At 32.0% G+C, this 17,021-nt stretch overlaps 1 protein-coding gene across 1 annotated transcript; it reads right to left on the reverse strand.

Moving 5' to 3' along the window:
• Positions 1–3,545: 3,545 nt before the first annotated feature.
• LOC137810172 (BEL1-like homeodomain protein 4) lies at positions 3,546–11,298 on the reverse strand. Its single transcript, XM_068611320.1, has 5 exons — positions 10,935–11,298; positions 9,455–10,739; positions 7,868–8,253; positions 6,999–7,059; positions 3,546–4,561 (listed from the first exon to the last, which is right to left on the reverse strand). The coding sequence occupies exons 2-5, from the start codon at positions 10,583–10,585 to the stop codon at positions 3,941–3,943; spliced, it is 2,199 nt and encodes a 732-aa protein (XP_068467421.1). The 5' UTR covers positions 10,586–10,739; positions 10,935–11,298; the 3' UTR covers positions 3,546–3,940.
• Between the last annotated feature and the right edge of the window lie 5,723 nt (positions 11,299–17,021).

A 17,021-nucleotide genomic window follows, 5' to 3' on the forward strand; every position in this document is an offset into this window, starting at 1 on the left:
TCTGGTACTCTTAATGAGTAACGAGTCCTGATATATTGACATTACTGACTACACGATAATGACGTGACAGAATAAGATTATGCGTGAATAAACGATGCAAATTTTAAAATAAGATAAAAATATATATTTTACATTGATTCTTAAAAACAATATAATATATATTTTTTTACTCAATATCACACCGAGTTATTAAGTAACGTTCTTAACCAGCTTACTCTTAAAAATCACAGTGAAGTCCAAAACAATCTTGTACATTTGGTAGGGTAGGCTATGTAGTTAGGTGAAATTAAGAAAAATGATAAAGATATAATGGGAAGTGACATCCATGACAGAAGACTAACCTATCACATTGTAAGATGGGACTCACTAACCCACCAACATGTAACTATCCATTTCATATTCACTTTTAATTAGTTACTCAACCCTTAATAACATCATAATAATTCATCACACCAATTACAGGGCTACTAACTACTAAGTTTGGTTATTAAAGAGAAAGGAAAAATAAATTATTAAGTAATTTCAAATCATTTTCACATTACATATAATAGTTATTATTATTTTTCATACTTGAATTAGAGTCACTTAAATATTAATCATAAATATAAATTTCACTACAAGAAAATCATCAAATAGAAATCAATTTTTAAATATCAAAATAATTAGTTACAATAGTAAATAAATTAGAAACCATTTAAAAAAAATAGTTTTTAAATTAGTTTATATTATTGTTAATTGTTTCTAAATTAATATCTAATTAGCTACTAAGGTTTTAACTACCAATTATTTAGATTCTAAATTTAGTAGAAAAATCTTGGTTGCTAATTAGATAATAATCTAGAAACCATTTAACAATAAAAGAAACTAATTTAAAAATAAAAAATTTATTTAGTTCCTAAAATGATTTCTAATTTAGTTACTATATCAACTAATTATTTTTTGTCTTTAAAATTAGTTTCTATTTCATGATTTTCTTGTAATGAATCTTCAACTACTTATAAGAATTTCTCCTTACACTAACACAAACTTTAGTCTTTCACCTTCAGTTTTCAAACACGACTTCTATAAAAAAAAATCAGTTCACGAACTCGACTTACTTAATTTTGTAATATTTTTTTTTAAATTATCCATTTTTATAAAAAGTGAGAAAAAATACAGTTATTTATTAAATTTGCCTATTATTCCAGTGATAATGTAATTAACACCAACTTAATTTAAACTGATTTCAACACTCAATTTTTTTTATCTAAAAAACAAATAAAATAAAATAGAGTATTTTAAACCAAAAGTAATAAAAAATCAATAAATATGAAACAAGGTAATTCAACTCGTATAAAAAAATTCAAACTTTTTTTTATCAAAGATTTAAATCCTAAAACTTCTTTACCCAAATCCAAACCACTCCGCTATAATATATGCATGGTTGGACCAAGACTATGTAAGTTTAAATTCACAAACATATACATATTCTTGGTAAGAAACCAATAGCCCCATGTTTTCCTAAATAATAATAGGAAAAACAGTACAGAATGGTCAATTGATAATTGATGAGACACCCACAATAATCTTGCTCTTGAAGATCAACTGGTGATGCCTTTTGTTAGAAAAGAAATCATTGTTCTCATACATTGAAGCGATCTAACCATATATTGAATATCTCATCAGTTAATCTTTTAAGTTTTCCTTGAGAATTTTGAAGTCAAATACTATTTAACCAAAGTGAAATTAATTGCAGTAAACTAAGTGAATCAGACAGCTCCATGAGATCTGTGCTCTTTAGTGAAGCCGAATGTGTAACTATCTAACTAACTACTGCCACACATTTAATCGTAAATCACAAAACTTTACTAATATTACATATAAAGAAAAAATTCATGTGAAATCACATGTAGTTGAATACTAAAAAAGCATAATCGATCGTTGCAGCAGAACAACCTTGACAAAATCAATAGGACGTGTAGAAGCCTCTCTTTTGGTTGGTAATACACTGTGTTTCTCAAACAACAAGAAAGATATTAGGTGAGAAGTGTTTGTTGCTTTGCAAGTGCTTGTTTTGATTTTTACGGAAGAAACGTGTGGCTTCTGTTTTACATACTGCAACAAATTCCGGTTGATCTATTCTATCCACACCAATTATAACAGAAATGGAATTGACTTGCTTGTAGGTCTGCAGAAATATGATCCAAACACTTCCAATCTAGAAATATAGTACTGTTTCAGCTTTCCAGAAATTTCTGAAATTTGGTTTGCACAAGCAACTAATGCTTTGTGTTTTGGTTTAACACAATTGGAAACTGTATAATTAAAAAATTTGATTGATCATATGTTCAGTGTTTTCTCATAGACACATTAAAATTTTTTTTACAAGACATAATTGTGCATTGTGACTCCCTTTTGCATGAATTTATAACTTTCTTTACAGCTAATTAAATAATCAGTCATTATAGAATATACATTTTTTATAGCCAATTACTCTATAATTATTAGAACACCTACCATTTTAAAGTATTGATTGCATTAAGATAAGCTGTCAATTCCCTTTAGTTACAAGCTGTTATAAATTGAAATTATTCTGTTAATGAGATTTGAAAAAATCCATAGTAGTCAAAACTAATAATCTAATTGGAAGATTAATTAAGGACAATAAATTTTTTAGAAAAGGTGATGGAAGGCCTTTCCTTTCTTCTGTCTATCACAATGGGAATTAAGTGCAATTTTACATTCAGCTACCTTTCAAAAAGGATCATTTTTATCACCATTTAATTTTGAATGAGTTTACCAAAATATTATTTCTAGTTACAAGTTTTCTTACTATTTCAGTTTTTATTGTCTTGTAAAGACTTGATGCAAGATGTTTTCAAAAATCTCAACATTCATTTTTACTTAGCGGGAAAAGAAGAGTTTGGTCACTATGTCAGACTTTTCAATTTCAGAGACTCCATAACTTGCATTGGACTTTAAATTCCCTTATTGGTAGATGACCTGTGGTCCCATTGTGAATTTAAGGCTCACACACAATTTGTATGTTTTTCTGAACATGCATGATTGAGATATCCTGTCCTGCATTACAACAATAATTTAGTAACATTCATTACAATAATTAGAAGGGTACATAAGTGGACAATATGCAATGTAATAAGATTCATTCAGCTCCATTATAAATATGAGCACTGAGGTTGCTCTCAAGAGTCTCTGAAGGATGTCTCTTGTGAGCACTGAGAGGACTGGTATGAAGAACAAGATCTATTTATGTTCATGTGGAAATTTGCATTTGGAAAGTGAAAATTTACATTTTCTTTTAGTAAATACTGAAGGAACAAGTGTTTAGACTTTCAAGGGAAAATGTCTAGGAAGATAATTCTAGTCACATGGCTCACATCTTTAAACATTTATCAGTGATTGGTGTCATTCGATTCAATGGGAGTCTCCACTACCACACCTTTTCATGTTTGAAAGAGCGCTCAGTTTCTTAGTCCAAGGAATAGAAATAAAATCAACAATTGTACAAGGACAATTGGTAGGTTTGACATTTCATGATCTTAAAGTGAAAAACAAAAAGGAAAAGTTATTATTCATGATTAACTAGATCAAGTCCTGTGAAACTAAGCTACAAACCTTAAATAATGTAGTACATATGTATGGGGAAAAAATCATGCAAAACAATCTGCTATACACTTATACAATAGATACCATATTAAGGTTACACCTAATTAATAGCTAACTCGAAACTACCTTTCTCATATCTTTTCCTGTCCTTCTTCCACAATGCAAAATAAGACAGATGGAGGAATAACTGAGAAATATAAGAGGGGAAAAATGTTTTCTTTTGATTATATATATAATATAATGTGATAAAGCATCTTCCTATATATTACTATTATTATTATTATCATTATTATTATTATTATTATCATTATGTGAAGTAGTACTGTATTGAAGTTTAAATGGCTCCAAAGTCTCTAACAGAGAAAGGAGTTTTCTCTGGCATGTTCCCGGCATGGCGAAGCCCTAGGGTGAGTGACACGTCACCAACTGCGGTCCCAAATCTAATGAGTGTGGATCCAATGTCAGCACTTGCAGATGTGGTCCCAAAATCTGCTGTGACCAAGCGACACGTGTCATCAGTGGCCATTAATCTGTGTGGGGGCAGATCTGAGTCGAGGCACTGTGATCCGGGTGGTGCAATCTCAGAGGTGGTGGCGCTGACGGAGGCCATGATAGTGGTGGAGGTGGTGGTGGACTGCTTTCCTTGGTTTTCCGAGAAGCCTTGTCTATTCATTGCAACAAGTGATGAGTCGCTTTCGGTAGCATTGATATTGGATTTTTTCCCTGTTGGCTTTGTTGTGGTAATTGTTGGTGGTGCAGCTGTTGTTGCTGTTGATGTTGTAGCTGCTCCTGGCGTGCTTGGAGTTTGTGCTTGGTTCCCACTGGTATTGCTGTTGTTGCTTTGGTTATTTTCTCTCTCTTCTGTATTCTCTGCTTCTTTAAGTTCTTGTTGGTACATCTCTTCTACCATGGGTTTCCACAACCGAACCCTGGCATTAATGAACCAGTTTGATACCTGAAACAAACACATTCCACCCATCAATCTCCGCGTATATAAACACATCAAGCACCATTCAGAAAATCTTAAAAATATGATTAAAGGGTCGAAGAAGAAGGTACTTAAAACTCTAGTATTTGTTATATCAAAGCAATGATCTATATTATCTCATAGGTGAGCCAACAGTGGAACATGTATAACATAGTGTAAACTAATATGCATGAATGCCTACACATGAGATTTAGACTCAGGACTTCATAACAATAGCTGAAATCCTTATTGTTGACCTTCACTGTGTGTTTTCACCCTAAACTATATTATTATCATACAAAAAGAAAAAGGACACACAAGAGCTTCCTTTTTTCTGGCTCATTGTTGTCTGCCCCTTTGTGATAAAGTGTGATTAGACTTGGAGGTATCTTCTCTGCGGTGTAACACAAAGGACATCAAAGATGACAGATTTAAAATGATTATATGTGATTAGTTACACAACAGATGAAACTATTCGGCACCAGTTTCTTCTAAGAAGGGACAGTGTTTTAGTTGTATGAGTCTGACTCTCCTCATTTCCCTGACGACTATGGGGTATAGGGGCATATAGGGTGTAGTTGGATTATATATATGAAAGGCACGAGAAATTAACTGCCATATTTTTTTTTTCTCCAGCCCTTAGCTAGCACCTTGGTTTGCTACAGATCTAATTTAGGAGAAGGTGAAATAAAAATAAGACAGAAGAAAAAGCATTTAACATTCTTGCTTCACTAATAAAAAAGTTAGAAGCTAAACAAAAAAAATACAAGTTATGTTATAAACACTTAATATCCTTGTAATAAAATGATAATTAAGTTATGTCAAATAAATAAATTTGGTCTTTCAATAAAAAATCATTTTTCTCTACCCAGTTTCTCTCAACCACTCATCTGTCATTTACCCAACAAAGGTTAATTACAAGTTTTCACATATTACATTTTATATATCATGCAACAAGACTATTGATTATGGATTATCATGAAAAAACAAACAATAATATTCAATGACAAAACATAGTTCTTTTAAGTGTTTTTATATCATTATTCCATCAAAATCTAGAGTTCACATAATATAGATAGAAACAAGTTTTCATTGCAGATCAACATAGACTATTGACACAAAACTTCAATTTTAATTGATTAATAACACTAAAGATAATTATAAAAATGTATCTAGGTATTGTCTTGTACAGAAATAATATAAAAAAAAGTTAGGATAAAGTAGGAATAGAAAACCAAATATTAGAAATAATTCATTTTTTTATTTCAATGCATGGATAGAATAAATATGAAGAGGGGCAATTTTGCTTTCTGTTCATTGGGTTGAGAGTGAAAAATTTATATTTGCTAACAGAGAAAAATGCATCAATGATAATACGAAACACAAAATTTAGATAGATTTATATACTACTGAAAATAAGCGCGTTTATATACAATAATGTCTATACTTTTATAATAAAATACAAAATTTAAAACATACAATATAAATAACTTTATAAGAACAGTTAATTAAGGAATTGTGTAGTTATTTTTTGCTTTAAATATTATATAATTATGTGTCTTATCAAATAATGATATCCTATTTTAATTTAATAAAATTTAAAATTATCTAATTTAAAATAAAAAAATTATAAAATATTATCTACTGTATAATTATATAAATTTAAGTAAAAGTAAAATTGTTTAGTTAAAAACACTTATAAAGGGTGTATCTTGATATAAAAATATCATAATAGTTTTTTTTTTTATCAACAAAAATATAATAATATTATCCCTCAATATCTATCTATTATCTATATCTAGAGAGAGAGAAGTTAGTGGAGGAAGTTCCATAAACAAGAAACATGGCATTAGCAGAGACATTAAGATCTCCAAAATATACATTACATTTATTCTTCCATATTTATGGTTTCTATGCTATGTAGTTGGGAGGAACAGTTTGACAAGAGAGAGAAAGGAGTAATGAGAAGAGAGTAAGATAATTGAAGACAACAAATTTATTTCTAACTCTCATTGATTCTGTACTTACTTCTGCTCATTTAATTTCAGAATTAATTATGTCCTGGTGTAAAAGATTCCAATACTAAATTGAAACTAGACAGAAAGATAAGTATTTCTTCAGATAAGAAAGCAAAGTTTTTGACATGAGAACAAAAAGAGAAAGAGAAAAGGTGACATTAAACAAAATAAAACCAGCATTGTCTAGAGTGAGACAGAAAAAAACCAGAGAAACAAAACTCAAAAACATGTAAGTTGCATCTGAACTCTGTGCTGGTCCCTCTTCTTTTCCATTCATTGTTTTCTTTTTTCTTTTTTCTTTTTCACTTAGTCTTGTTAATGTGGTCAGTTTGAGTCTTACTCAGTATTAGTTAATTAAGATTGTTTATAAATTGCAGAGATTAAAGTTAAAAAAGAAATGAATGAACCTGATTTCGCGATAGGCCAGTCTGTCGTGCCAACAGATGCTTATCTGCATCGCTTGGATACCTGAGAAAGAGACCAGAAAATGACATCAGAGTCCCTGCCTTAACTGTGTAAAGGGACACGGAGCTTTCTGTACACCTAGCTGAGTTTGAAACCTTTCTTTCTTTCCCTTCGTGGGCGTGAGAATCTAAGAGAAAGAAAGAAAGATCTATGTCCTAGCTGCCATGGCAGAAGTAAAGCAGATTACTGGACACACTGATCACTGTCTCTACTTTATCCCCTCCCCAACCCTTCCACTTAATCTGTAATCTAATTAGGTATTCAACAATATCAGAAAAAAAAAAAAAAAAAAAAGATACCAAGAAATTCATCGTAGTTAAAGCAGTGATGTGCTGTATGCATCTTTCGACCTTTTTGCTGGCGAGACAACATCCAAGGACGCTGCAGTTTTACTGCATTACTGTTCATCTATACGATCGTAGGGCACATAAATAATGGCTTTTAGATTCTCTCTTTCCTTCCTTTCTTTGTCTCTTTATTATCTTTTAATAAACACAAACCCAGCTGCTTTTCCCTCTTCTTAATTATCACAGTATATTCTGTACAGGCTCTTATCTTCAACTCTCAAGGACCATTATTATATATCACTACGCATTACATCACAGTGTTTATTTTATCTTATTAATTACTCAAAATATATTTCAGTTGTTCATTTCTTCAGTTGTACCAACACAATCTTTAGGTGAAGATTGTACAAGCACACATGAGCGAAGAAGTAATTAAACGTGAAAGTAATAGGCAAATATGATTGTGGTGTTATGATAAGTAATAAGAATGGAGAGAGAAAAGAGGAGAAGGAAGCAAAACTTACGGATGGAGAAAATGTTCGAAAAGCCAAGCTCTCAAAATGTTGACAGATCTTTCAGGCAAGCCTCTCTGGGGTCGCCAAGCTTCTTGTTCCATCATCCCCATCTGGTGGAAGGCTCTCTGCTGTCTTAGGCTTTGCTCTAGCACCTTAAGCCTTGGGGTCTCACCCTTGGTCAAACCTGAGGCCCCCGCCCCCTCTTTCTCTCCTAGTAGCTCACAACTTTGCTTCAGCTGCGCTGTTATTGCGTCCTTCAGACACCGAAAATGCCGAGACATTGCTTTCTGCGCCAGTGCTGTGTATGGAACTGCCGCACCAAAACCCATCATCAGGTCAAATGAGTTCACCACCATTTGCATCTGCTCGCAGTAATGGTTGTATCTCCTATCCATCTGAAAAAACAAACCCTTTACTAATTTGCCACGTCAAATATTCACAACCTTGCATATTAATGAATGAATGAACATATCAAAAGCTAAAAATAAGAAACGAAAAGGGTGGAAGATGCGTTCATGCATGCTCTCATTTACTCATTCATTGTGAGGTTTGTGAAAAGCTATATGAACCTACTTTAGCATTAATAAGGGAAAGCAACTCATGTGAAATAAATGTGGATAATTATTAGTTAGATAAAAGGGCACTAACCCATGCAAATAGTGAAAGACCAACACCCAAATTAATTATTGATTAGTTTATATTGTTAAATGAATGGACTAGACAGGGTGAAAGAAGTCTTCTAACTAAGTATTTATATTTGGTTGATTTTTGTTTGAGAAAGAGTAGAACAATAAAAAAATAAATCCCAGCCATCTAAGGAATAATAGGGATGCGATGAAATATTGATTAACAAGGATATGAAGAATATCTCTTCGGTTTCTTTTGGAAGTAACCTTCTCCAATTCATAGTCTTGTGCACATAAATAAATAAAATAAAAAATAGTAAAGGCAGAATTTGATTTATATAAGAAAAGGAAAAAAAAAACTGTGAATTTCTTCCGGTCAACTTAGACATGAAAAAAATGGCTTTCACTGCAATATTTCCATGATATGACATTGATAACAACTTGGTACGTAATAGATATGGTGAGTGAGTGGTTTCTTCCTTGTGTTGGGGTCTATTACTAATGAGAAGGGACGTCGCTTCCTGATGGACGTATTCTCCTAATGGTCAGTCTCATGGTTTGCACCAAACCAAGAAAGCAAGTAAAATAATGTAAAGTGATCCCACCAATCAAATTGAAGGATTAAAAAACCGATTTTGTATTAATTAAAATAAGGAACACTTACCTACCAACCGATCCTATGAAATGGAACCCTATTATACCAGCCGGCCTTTTCCTTTTTCTACTTTCTCTTAAACAAAAGTAGAAAATAATTAAAAGATACCGGCCGGAGAGGAGAAGCGTGTTCTTTATAATCCCCTTGTTAATTTGGAAGACAAATAATGCACTATTAATTAATGGATTAAATTAAGCAAATAATTTAGAAGGAAAAGATATTGGGGGACCTTGACTCTTGATGGGGAGAGAAGGCGAAAGGAGAACAACTGAAAGAAAGAAAGAAAGAAAGAAAGAGAGAGATTAGAATACATGCCTCGTCCAGCATTGATAGAAGTTTGACCTTCCTTCTCTGATGCTCAATCCTATCAGCAGCTGACAGAGGAGGAGGAGGCGGAGGAATAGCAGCATCTTTTGAGGAAGGAGAAGAACCACCACCATCGGGATTTGAATTAGGGTTTGAATTCTGCCTATTCAACTTGCTCTTCTTAAACTGACCCCTCCCAACACTGCAAAACTCTTCAAGCAACTCCTGTGCAGCCTTCACATACTTTGTATTTCTCAGAACATTAACTACACCTAACGAGGATGACCCGAACCCAACATGTCCCTGCTGGTTGTTGTCGTGTCCTATCACCCCTTGCAAATGCAATGCTTGTTGATGACTGTTGTTCTTGTACGGAAATTGAACTGTGGAAGAAGAAGAACCACCAGCTCCAACACCACCACCACCTTGTTGATGATTGTAAAATAGAAAACCACTATCCCCCATCCTCAATTCCTCGGCTTTCGCTGCTTCCAGTGAAGAAGACAACGACAGCGAAAGACCTTGCCCTTCCATCACGCCTCCTTGTTGATGAGCACTCTCGGGAACCCATGTGAATTGTCCAAAAGACCCTCCCACGGCCGAACCAGTGAAGCCTTGGAGGGAATTGGAAGAAGGATTGGGAAGCAACATGTGGAGTGTTGAAGAAGGAGTGGCGTGGGTTTGAGGAGGGGAAGGCGACCTCGTTTGAGGGTTCATCAGAAAAAGCTGCATGGCAGCTGCTGAGTCAGCATTAATGCTTGAAATCTGGTGCTGTGGTTGATGCTGGTTGTTATTCACACCGTTTTGGTTCTTCGAATCCCCCAATCCACCCATCATCATATTCACCCCTTGTCTGTTTCCGTACCACTCTCCAACTTGCCTCGCCGCCCTAAACGTGGCCGTCACAGGCTGCTGCTCCAGCAATTCCGCCGCAGCCGTAGGCGGAAAATTGAACATCTCCGACAACATCCCGGCAGTCTCGTACACCGGTTCCTCTTCCTCTATCCCTACCAATGGCGCTGCCCCGAACTCTCCTTGTAACCTTACTTTGTCCCTCCGGATCTGCTGCTGTGGACTCACCCTTCCTCTCTCCAACCCATTCGGGAAACTGAAGATTCCTGGTTGAAAATCTTGGGACATAGAATTGCAACAATTAATCCAAGATCGAAAAGAAAAGCAATGGTGTGTGGTACTAGTCTCCTCGATGAATGTGACGGTGTTCTAATTCCCATGTTAAAATCATCATCTTTATCTCTTTTAAACAACCAAACCCTCCTCTTCAGTAGCTTATTTTCTGTCCAATAGTTGAATTATTGATCAGTAATAAGAAGAATAATTAAACAAATCCAGAACATCCAGAAATACTATACATAAACAATTCAAAAAAGAGAAAGAGAGTGCTAAATTCTCCTCCTTATCATTTTCAACTTTGGTGGCATATCTGGTGGCGTGTGTGTGTGTATATATATATATGCACACATATGTGTACCTCTTAGAGTTGCAGGGTATGAAAAGATGTAAAGCACTCAGACATCCTCGGTGGTTTTGATAGCTTCTACAGTTCCTTCTTTCTCTCACACACAAACGCGGTCACTCAAATTCTGTCTCTATGACTCTCGTCTCTTTCTCTCTTTTGTTGTTCTCGGAAGTAAGAGGTTTCCGCAATGAGTTCTCTAAAAAGAAACTGCGGGTTTCACAACAATATAAAACTAAAGATGGAGGGTTTGGGGGACTGATATCATACTTGTCTCAGATAAACACAGAGAGAGAAAGAGAGAGTGAAGAAGAGAGAGGAAAGAAAAGCTGTCGCTCTCACTCTTCTTTGGTCTTCACCTCTTCCTTTAGTTTTTTTTCCCCACCAATAATGTCCTTTTATATATACTTTTTTAATCTTCTTATTCTTCTTCTATTTCACACCATTTTTTCATATTTATATCCATTGTTAATCAATTGCACACACAACAACTATTCATCCACTCCAATGACCATACTAACCCTATCTTATATATACTGCTAAACCCATGTTTACTGCTATAAACCCATGTTTACTGCTAAACGATAAGAGAGTAAGGATTTGTGTATATAATTTTTGTTCTGAAAAGGAAAAATACAGAAAGTCTAAGATGGAGGAGGAGCTTAGAAACTTATTAATGTTATGTGCAATCAAAATTGTGGTATTTTAAAAAGTTTTGATGACGTTAGCTTAGTTTTTATATAGGGTGTGATAAGAAGTATTGGGTTTTATTGTCATCTGAATACGTCCTTTGGAAAGAAACGCAAACTACGGAATAAAATAAAGATAAGGTGAGTAGAAAGTCATCTCAGTGATCCAAACTACCACCATCTTTTTTTTTATATGTTGGAATGACCATAGTACCCTACATAATCATTGCCGATGGAGATGAGCCCCCTTAGTTGGTAAGGTTATGTAGGTCACATTAGGTGCTGCAAATTCATTAATAGCCCTAGTGAAGTAAGACAGGAAAAATATAAGAGATTTTAGAAATAAGGAGTGCTACACGAAGTGGATCAATGGCACGTGCGAGTGGATGGGCAAAACAGACAAGTTAGGTTTGTGTGGGATAAATAGGCTCTGAAAAGTACTCATAACTGCTTTAAGGTTTGGCACTGTCACAATGACCATGTTCCTTTTCCCTTTTCGTGTATCCTTTTTTTTTTACAGGTGTTTTTCATGTTTCACCTTCTTTTACTTATGATTAAGGTTTAAATGTATTTTCATATTTCGTTATTATATTTAAGTCTAATCATTTTTATCACATGTTTATTGTTCTGTCCTACAAGTCTAATAGGGTTCTTGTCAAATTTAAATTTTTTCATTGAAATAAATATGTCTAAAATTAATAATTTTTTATTCACACGAAACATTGCTAATTTGCTATCCAAATGTTTATATTTGATAGACAGTATTATAATAACAATATTAATTCAAAAAATATTGGTATATAAAGATTATTTTTTATATTCAATATTTAAAACTAATATTCGTCTTTATTATATATACCGTTGATGCTTTCTTTGTGTACATACATATTAAGTTCCAATTTGCTTGAAGGGTATAATAGGCTTTTAAATGTATTTTCATATTTCGTTATTATATTTAAGTCTAATCATTTTTATCACATGTTTATTGTTCTGTCCTACAAGTCTAATAGGGTTCTTGTCAAATTTAAATTTTTTCATTGAAATAAATATGTCTAAAATTAATAATTTTTTATTCACACGAAACATTGCTAATTTGCTATCCAAATGTTTATATTTGATAGACAGTATTATAATAACAATATTAATTCAAAAAATATTGGTATATAAAGATTATTTTTTATATTCAATATTTAAAACTAATATTCGTCTTTATTATATATACCGTTGATGCTTTCTTTGTGTACATACATATTAAGTTCCAATTTGCTTGAAGGGTATAATAGGCTTTTAATCATCATTTGTTGTACATCGTATTGAATTAATTTAACTTGTAATTAAATATAATCTAACCACGTAGGGTTGGATTTCAGTTTAAAAATTTTAAAATCTAAAGCTACTTTTCGATTTTTGTATTATATTTTTTTTAATTCGCATTCCATCAGAGAACTAAACTCCTTCTAACATTTTATAACAATAAATTATATATTCAGTTTTTAAAAAAATAAGAAACAAAAGAAACATAGTCTAAATTTTGCACTTGTTATGAGATTAACATGAGGAAGTAGGAGAGATGAAAAGTGAGGAAATAAGATTTTATCCACACGTGACACTCAACCTTAATTAGTATGAATGTGAAGGTAACTCTTGGGACAATATTCATTTTCTTTGAATTCAAAGCATGTAGCAAAGCAGTACACAACATGGTAGCAATCTTCTCAAATCTCATGCTACTGTGTGGTTCTTGTGGGCATATATTCTCGCATTAACTTCATGGCAGGACTTCAACCACTCAAGCTTGATTGAGTAGTGAGAAATTTTAACCATTGGATTAAAATATTTGGATGGTGACTGGGAAAGTAGCTAGCATATTGTTCACAATCTTATTTCCTCAAATCACATAGATGGGTGCTTATGTGCATTCTATATGTTATATCCACATGAATATGAGTTCAAAAGAAAAATATTGATAAATACTTATTCAAATTGCTCAAAGCATAAACAACAAGAAAAATCTTAAAAAATAATGTTATTTCAATGTCCCTGTCATAAAAAAGTCCAACTCAGCATCAGAGTATCTCGCTCAAGCGAGCCCATTCTCACTTGAGCGAGAATGTTCCAGCACATTGGCCAAATTCAACGTTGTACTCGCCCAAGCGAGAATACACTTAAGTCCAAACAAATTAGGTTAAATAGGGGGCTGGAGGTACAATCCTAGGGTGCAAGATTGAAATGATAACACTATTGAGTAACTTGTAACCCAATTAAGAGAATAGAAGGTGATAGACGATATTTGACTAATTCTACCCTTTAGGATTGAGAGAAATATGTTCAAATCAAACTCTTATGGATTGAGGAGATCTCTGAACATAATATTCTAGTCTTGATTGATTATTTGTATTATTATTTTGCTTCTAATTCTTGATCTAGAATCTTAAATCTGACGGGAAAATATTTTAGGGTTCTGACCTAATCAATAATACTTAACATATTTGAGTGTTAGGAGTATACTTGAAATGTTAATTGCTATCAATGTCTAATCGTAAAGCTGAGTTGTTTTTATAAATATGCGAGAAATCGATATTTAGGAAACATCTTAAGAATTTAATATGCGAGAATCGAAATAAATGATTTTTATACGGGCATCAATATCAATCAAAGGACATAATATTATCAGGTTAATCTAAATACAAAAGAGTGAGAAAGATGAAACCAAATCCTTATTTTTCCAATTAAAGCAACAACTCTTTGCCTTGTTTTCTTGTTAATCATTGTCATCACAACAAATTCCAACAAACTTTTATTATTCTGTTTTATATTTAGTGAATATTTTACTTGATTATTCAACTGCTCCTTGTGGGTTCGATATTCGTCCTTAGGAACACATTATTACTTTTGATAATGCGGTGCACTTGTCGTAAAAAGTCATCAATATGGTCCAATCTTATAAAAAATGTGAGATATTCATGCATAAGCTAATTAAGTTTTTGGTATTACGTAGCAATGAATCAAAGTTGGATGAAATCAAGTCGAATCAGTGATGTGTATGAGAACAATCTTGTAGTATTCTTTGGGATGCAACAATCTTTGGTGTCGAAAATGAATATATATACAATTGTACATAAACACGCAAGATGTTTTGAAATCATTTAGGGTAATCAAATACTGAACATTGCAGTCATTCAAACTATGAATTATGTGCGTACACTTTAAATCTATATATTAAATATTTATTCAACTTATGTTTCATGATATCAATCGTTGTCACTGATATTATATTAAAAATGAAGGTTTAAATTAATTAATTGTTAACATGGGGAATGTTGAAATCTACGATTTCCTTGAGCCTCAATATATACAAAAGTCTGGGACTAAAAAATGGAATGTCACTTACATTCAACGATGTTTCAACAATCTCAAAAGAAGATTTACATGACACATTTATAATGTGTAAGTAAAGCTCACTACATTTACATGTTACATAATTAAAGTAACACCACTAATTAATTTATTATTTTAGATTTCATTGACAATTGATGCTTATTTGTCCCACTGATAATAATATTGTGTGGTATTAATCATTCAATAAAAAGTCAAGTGCAAACTTGAAAGTTGTAGCGTAAGGGTATGCTTTAATTATGAAATAATATGTTATTATAGTTTATATAATGTATTGTAAATTACTAATGACCTTTCTTTTTAGTTCCATGAATGTATGTAATGTCTTAAACGCCACCTCATTATCACATAATCTACGTTAGGTTTATCCTAAGGTATTTAGTTCTTCATTGAAACTATTAAATTCTTGTTCTTTTAGTTTTTCAATAAATTAACTTCGTTGAACTTCATATATTAGTGTAATAGGAAACAAGAAAGTTTTGAGTGTGACTATTATGTCATGCATTTAATGTGGACCATAATTTGTACAAATATTATCGATTGTTGGGAACATGTGTTAAAACACTTTAAATATTTTAAAAAGACTTATTAGAGGTTTCACATATGGCATTATGAAATTTAATTTTTATTTTGTATTTAGCGAGTCATTAAGCACAAACACAATTGAAGAAATTTGTTATGAATCGACAAAATATGCTTAGAAATTATTTAGCTAGTTCAGTTTTGATTAAGTTGTGTTAGACTTTATTTCCCTAAATTTTGATTTAGACATGTTTTTTTATTTCTAAATTTGGATAAATACTTAAAATTTATTTTCCTCACAATCTAGTATGTTTATGATTTACAATTACAAGGGAAAGAAACAAATTTGGTGAAATTATTTTAAAAAGTGTCACATATTACATCGGTTGATACCTTAACCCATGTAATATCCTCATTTTTACATCGGTTGAACATGTAAATGTTATAAAATGACACATATTACATCAGTTTTTGTGACAATCAATGTAATATGTGTCTTTACTGGTTAAAGAAAAGAAAGCATGGGATATTAAATCTATTTATTGGGATGATCAATGTAGTTCGTTTCTTTCTCACTTTCAACTGTGTTTATCTACAAACAACATGTTAAATTGGTTACTTCAACAATCGATGTCATAAGTCTACATTTTTTTGCAGTTTCAATTGATTTTCTATATCGGTCAATGTTTAACACCATTGTAATATTTGTATATTTTACATCAATTGTATCAGTTGTGCAATCAATGTAAAATATCTCTCACTTTCTACATCGCTTGTATCTACAATAGTTATTAAACCGTTGTAAAAAAAATTTCATAACTAATATAAAATATATTTTCTACACTATTAAAAGTAAAGAATAACCCGTCTCACAATTTATTTTATTAAAGAAACGTCCACTTGAAACTATTTTAATTATTAAAAAAAGAAAAAATTATTCAGGTTAATTTGGTTGAAAGGATGAAAAAAAGGAAAGTGTAAGAAATAAAATATTTGTGGTTTGATTAAGTAAATGTGTAAAGAAATAAATAAATAAATTTCACACTAAAATACAATATAATAAAGGGTTAAATATGTTTTTGATTCCTGTACTTAACACGAAATTGGTTTTCTTCCATGGTCGAAACTTTAGACCATCCAGATACTTGTAGTATGAGAATGATTTGAATGAACCCTTATATATGTGAAATTATTGTTAATTTTATTCAAATACTATTAGTTTTTTTCAAAATTTATTGTTGTTTTGATTTTAGACCGACGTCCATTGTAACTACTTTTAATGGATTGATGAAGTGAAACCTCAAATTGAACCAATTGCACATACAAAATGACTTATTCTAATTATTTCTATACTACAAGCACATAAATAGTCTAAAGTTTATATCAAGGTTGAAAACAAATTTTGTGTTATAATATAGGAATGAAAAACACATTTAACCCTAAAATAAATTATTCAATATATATATATTCTAAAATTTTAGTTTGATTGAATTAT

This window comes from Phaseolus vulgaris, chromosome 2 (genome assembly GCF_000499845.2).
Source record: "Phaseolus vulgaris cultivar G19833 chromosome 2, P. vulgaris v2.0, whole genome shotgun sequence".
Classification (NCBI taxonomy): domain Eukaryota; kingdom Viridiplantae; phylum Streptophyta; class Magnoliopsida; order Fabales; family Fabaceae; genus Phaseolus; species Phaseolus vulgaris.

Bases quoted from the DNA above. Each gene is read 5' to 3' on its own strand.
- LOC137810172 (XM_068611320.1), bottom strand. From the start codon at position 10,585: ATGTCCCAAGATTTTCAACCAGGAATCTTCAGTTTCCCGAATGGGTTG. The intron at 7,060-7,867 runs GTAAGTTTTGCT...TCTCTTTCTCAG, and splicing joins TTCGAACATTTTCTCCATCC to GTATCCAAGCGATGCAGATA. The intron at 4,562-6,998 runs GTTCATTCATTT...TGTTTGTTTCAG, and splicing joins CTGGCCTATCGCGAAATCAG to GTATCAAACTGGTTCATTAA.